General features: G+C 63.9%; 1 protein-coding gene across 1 annotated transcript in view; it reads right to left on the bottom strand.

Moving 5' to 3' along the window:
- Positions 1–205: 205 nt before the first annotated feature.
- Positions 206–5,502, bottom strand: part of LOC127751126 (neurogenic protein big brain-like) — a 25,084-nt gene continuing 19,787 nt past the window's right edge. The window contains exon 3 of the mRNA XM_052274209.1: positions 206–443. Within this exon, the coding sequence (XP_052130169.1) occupies positions 206–443 (238 nt within the window). The remainder of the gene's footprint in view (positions 444–5,502) is intronic.

The raw sequence follows: 5,502 nt of genomic DNA on the forward strand, positions 1-5,502 counted from the left end.
CCCCCCCTCTCTCTGGATCCCTCCCTGTGCAACCCCCCTCCCCTTTGGCCCCTTTGGCCCTGGAGGCCCGTGCACGTGCAGGGCTCGTGTTGGGCCCTAAGGTGTGGGCCCGGCCCGGGGCTGACGTCAACCCCAGCACCTCCCTTATCTCCCACCCCGCCCCCGCCACACGCCCGTCGACGTGCTGCCCGGTAGATAGTGAACACTAAATAGACGACCGCTCCAACAGGATGCTTACCGAGACGAGCGTGCAGGCGAGGTAGGCGGCCCCGATGGCGGGCCCGGCGCTGCCCAGGGCGCGGCGGTGGCCGTCCGTGGCGCCGCAGTACGTGAGCACGAGCAGGAAGCTGAGGATGAGCTCGACGCCGAACCGCTCCCACGCAGACATGTGGCCCGGGTGCGGCGCGATGGACGCGAGCGCCGGGTAGCCGGGCACCGTCACTCTGCAACACACAAAAAACACACGAAATAATGAGATTGGATGTTCCTCCTGGGGTCAGGTCGTGTCGGTCAGGAGGAGGAGGAGGAGGCGGGAGATCCCGTGGCAGTCATTGGGGGCTGCAGGGGTCAGCACGTGAGGGGCCCAGCCCGGGCCGGGCCGGGCCGGGAGAGCAGCAGGAGGCGTGGGAGAGCGGCGGCCAGGGCGGCGGCCACGGCTCATTGCGCCACTGATTGATCCCTTCCATTCCAGGGCAATGAGATCCAGTGAAAGAGAGAGCTCTGGAGCAGTACTGACAACATACAGCGAGAGAATGAGGTGGCTGCGGGGCCCCCGTGGAAGTCCGCCGTCATGCTGTACCGCACGGCACGAGTGAGGACGGATTGCCTACCCGCACGGGGCCGGCGGACGGCTAGGCAAACGGCCTTTATTCCCAGTCTGTCGCTCCCACAGAGTGTTGGGTCGGTACTGAGGCCCCTCCGTCGGCCGCAAAAGGCAGTAAGTAGAGACTGCAGTATGCTGTAGTGCACCGTTCCCGTTCATGGGGACATGTCCTCAAGGGAAGGGACCCATACGTGGGCAAGGACCAGCGGGGCGAGGTGAGGGGGAGGGCGGGGGATGTCTGATGAGGCAACCAGGCAGATGCGTCGGCGGCCGGGGCTGACCTTTTGTGAGCGGGCCCTCTCTCTACCCGCGCTGGATCGGCTGGATCTCGCCGCGTGGCGACACACATCGGACCCCGTGGGGCGTGGGGCCCCGTCGCGGACCCCCGGGGCCCGGGCCAACTCGCAGGATAAAGGGTTCGGAGGCGGTCAGTCCGGGCGGCAGCGCAGCTACGGCCGAGGCTACAGCCCAGCAGCGCAGCGGCTCGTCGTATTCTCGGTCGGTGAAGCCAAATTACACCGGAATGCCTCCTCCTGGAGCCTCGCGGACGCTCGCGGAGGCAGGCAGGCGGCCGGCATCGGTGGATTGGGGCGCAAAACAAAGTCGGCATGGTGGCATGGCAGTCGGGAGAGGGGAAAGAGAATGAGGGGGAGAGAGGGGTCAGATTGGTTGGCCCCGGCATCGCGGGGCGGGCGGTGGTGGGCGGGGTCGGCGGGGACGTGGCTCGCCTCCTAAAGGGAGCAACGGGCGGGCGGCCCTCGAGCCTCGCGACGGGACCGACGGGGCCGACCCGATGACCTGTGACCCCCGCAGCGCCCCACCTCACCGCGCCGCCATGAAGCCTCTTCGGGGCGGGACGCCACGTCACGCGCTCGACGAACTGATGCTGTAGCTGCTGCTGCTGCTGCTGCTGCTGCTGCTGCTGCTGCTGCTGCTGTTGTTGTTGTTGTTCATGTTCGAGAGGAGCAGCGGTTCACGACTTGGAGTAGTCCGGCCTCCTCCTCCGCCACGACGGGACGCGACGGGGGCGGTTGTGATAAGACAAGCACACCACACGTGCGCTCGGCTCTGCTTGGCTGGGAAGATCCTCTCCAGAGCCTCGCGGTGCGGCCGGGAATGGGATGCTGAGCTGCGGTCCAGCCGTGGCTCCAGCGGCGCGGCGGTGCAGGCGTGAGAAAGGCGGGACATATAGCCGCGCTGCGCCGAGCCGAGCCGCCCGGCCCGCGCCTTCCGCGGCCGCAGCTCCCGTTCCCTCCGCCCCCGCACCGCACCCATATAAGATTTGTCATTCAAAAGTCTCGTCCCCCGTGGGCCGCGGCCGTGAGCGCTGCCGCCCCTGGGGGCTTGTCGTCGACGCGTCGTGTGTCGCCGCGCTCGTCGCCCAGGGCGGCCGACGGGGAGCCGACGTGCCCGGCGAGAGGCGCGGCGGCTCAGCCCGCTTCTCTTTCTCTCTGAGTCGCAACTCCCGACCGGCGCGCGGCTCCGTAGCAAAGAATCTCGGCGGCGAGGCGGTCAGACAGCTCAAATTAACGAGACCAATCGAAGCACCGGGCCGACCAGGCCGGGCGACGCGTCGGCCCGACAGCAATGCATCGCCATTAGGCCTTTAGTCCTCCTAGCCGCACAGTGCACCACGCAGCACCGGGCAGCCAGGCTCAAAAAAACGTGCAAAGAAATACCGGACAGCGGCCCAGGGCTCGACCAGGAATAACGCAATCATCTCGAACGACTTTGAATTTTTGGAATGACGGTTTTCCTTCTCAGCCGACCTCCACGGCTATGCCGCCGCTCCAAAGGATATCGGCTGGACGTGAGGCCCTTCTCAGTCTCAACAGGATCAAAGAACGCCTCCATGCAGGCCACGCAGGCCATACAGGCAGTCAGCGTCGCGCTGAGTCTTTCCGTTGTTCAATGCGGCGTCCACGCGCGGTCCGAGCCATGACTCAGCGAGGCCGAGGCGGTGAACAACCCCCACAGAAATGTTACGCTGAGCGTTTTACGCCAAAGCCCCGGGCTCACCCCGCTAAAGACAAAAGCACCCTCCTCTCCTCCGCGGTCCGCATGCACCGTCCACTGCACGGTCGACTTGGTCTCACTCCCTCTTCCTCCTCCCTTCTCTCTCCTTTGCGCCACATGAATTTAATATCAATTACAAAGCCTTTTAAAGGCCACCCACTCGATAGCCTCGCAGATGCCGCGCACTTGTCCGCCTCACAGGACAATGCGACTAATAAGCGTTCCGTACCCCCCCCCCCTCCTCCTCCCCTTCCCGCGAGGAGTGTAAAAAACTAGCGGAACCACTCGCGGGGTGGCGCGGCTCCGCACTACCACACCCCTCACCCCTCCTCCTCTCCCGGCTCCGGGCTCTCTCCCCTGGGAGATGGAACTGGACACACGGTACATACTCCAGTATTCTAGTGTTCCAGGGAAGGTCGCCCGGAGCAATTTTGCTGTGGCCCGACCTCGCGCGATTTCGCCATATCGACACCATGACAACAAAAAGTCAAAATTGAGATATTTATTTTTACACGTGGATGTGGCATGTCCACACGCATTAGTTATCCATGCAGGTCGCGCTCGGTCAGAGGCCCGGAGGGGGAGGGGATCAAAAGGAGAAGGGTTCGCCGTGAGCGGCCAGAAGAGGATGCCGACGCCGACACCTCAGCGCGCAAGGGACGGCGACGGCGAGAGGGGCAGCTCGGCGGCTTAGACCGGAAGCGACGAGCTGGGGGGGATCTGAATCTGAATCACGCCGCCGGAAGTCTCGATTTCCGCTTCGGGCATCATTGGCGCGGTGAATAAAATAAAACCTTTACCCGAAAGAATGAAAAAGAAAACGGAGGAAGAAGATATCAATGATGGAGCAGCATCAAAATGAATGGATCCATCCGGAAGTGAGCGAAATAAGTTCGACACCCGAAGAAGGAAGGCACCTGCTTGCTCGACCGACACGCACCCCGCGCGGCTACACGCGCAGAACATACGCGACAAACATCCGCGGTCGGACGGAAGCTTGATCAGAACCAGTCCGGCGACTTGCTCCCCCAGTGCATTACATATATCGTAAGGGGTCCCTCCCAGGGGTGGCTCGGCCCCGCCCGGCCCCGCCGGCGGTCGCGGTGGTCGCAGATCAATCAATACATCAAACCCCAGCAGCGCCACACTCGCCTCGCTCCCTCCTCCCTCTCCGGCTGCTGCTGCACCGCGACTTTTAACAAAGCGGCAATGAAACTTAAATGAAGTGCGCAGTGCGATGTGTGGGCCGCGCGATTGATTGTGAAGTGCGTGCGGGGGTGAGGCTTGCAACTGATACATATATACAGTTTTGTCGCGCAAGTGTTCCGGGGCAGGGAGACGACTCACACACACACACACACACACACACACACACACACACACACACACAAAAAAAAAACACACACACACATACACACTCGTGTCGTCGCGCTGCTCCAACTTAATCACGAAGCAAAGATCGAGTCCACAGTTGGCATCGCGAGGAAGGTCTTCATTGCGAAATAAAACGAAAGTGGCGTGGCGTAGCGTGGCGTAGCACTCCAGCAGGAGCAGCAGCAGCAGCAGCGTCCCGTGTGTCGTCCCCGTCTCTATCGTCCCCTGCACATCGCGTCCCGTCCCGTCTGCCAGGTCCGTGGAAGGGCAGGGAACGGGCTCGGGCTGCTGCTGGCTCCGCCAAAGGCTTGTCAACGGCGCAGACTGCCAACCGCGGCCGCGGTGGATGTGCGACATTTTAATACCGACCGTGCACCACCACCGCGACGGTTCCCACACGGCCGTGGGCGTGGCGTGGTGGTGGCCGCCTATGGTGTGGTGGTTGACTCCGCGGCGAGCTGGCGGACTCCTTGGAGAGGCTCACGGAGGTATGGGGGACTTTCGGTCCTAAATCACGGCCGTTCGAAGCACAGCTGCCGCGGGCCGGGTCTCAACTTACCCGTCGGCCGCTGAGGGGTTTCAGCGGCTCGGCCACGCCCTGATCGCGCTCCTCCCACGCACGACCAGAGGAACCGATAGGTGGGTGCCGCGCGAACACTAGACTTCAGACAGGTGTCGCTAACACGGTTCTCACGCCGGCGGCGTAAAGCTAATTGGTGCATGGGGGGGGGAGGGGGGGGCTCCACACACCTGGTAGTGCACACGGCGGAGGGGAAGGGAGACGGAGAATAGACGAGAGAGAGAGAAGGAAGGAGAAGGAGAGAGGGAAGAGCACCGCCGCAACGGCAGCAATTGCAAAGTCGTCCGTCTCTCATGCCGCAGCCCTGCAAATGGGCGTGCAGTGTGCGGAGTGCTGGCTGCTGGCGCTCAGAGCAGCCGTGGTGGTTGGGTTCCCACGGGCCTCTGAGCCGGGCGGAGCCGGGCCGCAGGACCAGACAGCCTCGCAAGGCCGGCCGGCCGGCCGGCGGGGGCCGCGGCGCCGCGTAGCGCACCGGCGGCAGGGGCAAGGAGGGCGGCAGCGTCCCTAACGGGGAGGCGGCCAGTCCCGCACCTGCGGAGCAGACCATCAGGATCCTGCTCGTCTTCGACGTGTCCAGGAGGAGCCAACAGGCCCACGGCTTCTCGCCGGGCCATGGACAGCGGGGCGTTGTAGTACTGTACATCTCCCTAGGGCGGCATGCACAATGCACAGCAGCATGGATGCGCAATCTGCCCCCCCCCCCCCCCCC

This window comes from Frankliniella occidentalis, unplaced genomic scaffold, assembly GCF_000697945.3.
Source record: "Frankliniella occidentalis isolate FOCC.00 unplaced genomic scaffold, Focc_3.1 Scaffold352, whole genome shotgun sequence".
In the NCBI taxonomy this organism is placed as follows: domain Eukaryota; kingdom Metazoa; phylum Arthropoda; class Insecta; order Thysanoptera; family Thripidae; genus Frankliniella; species Frankliniella occidentalis.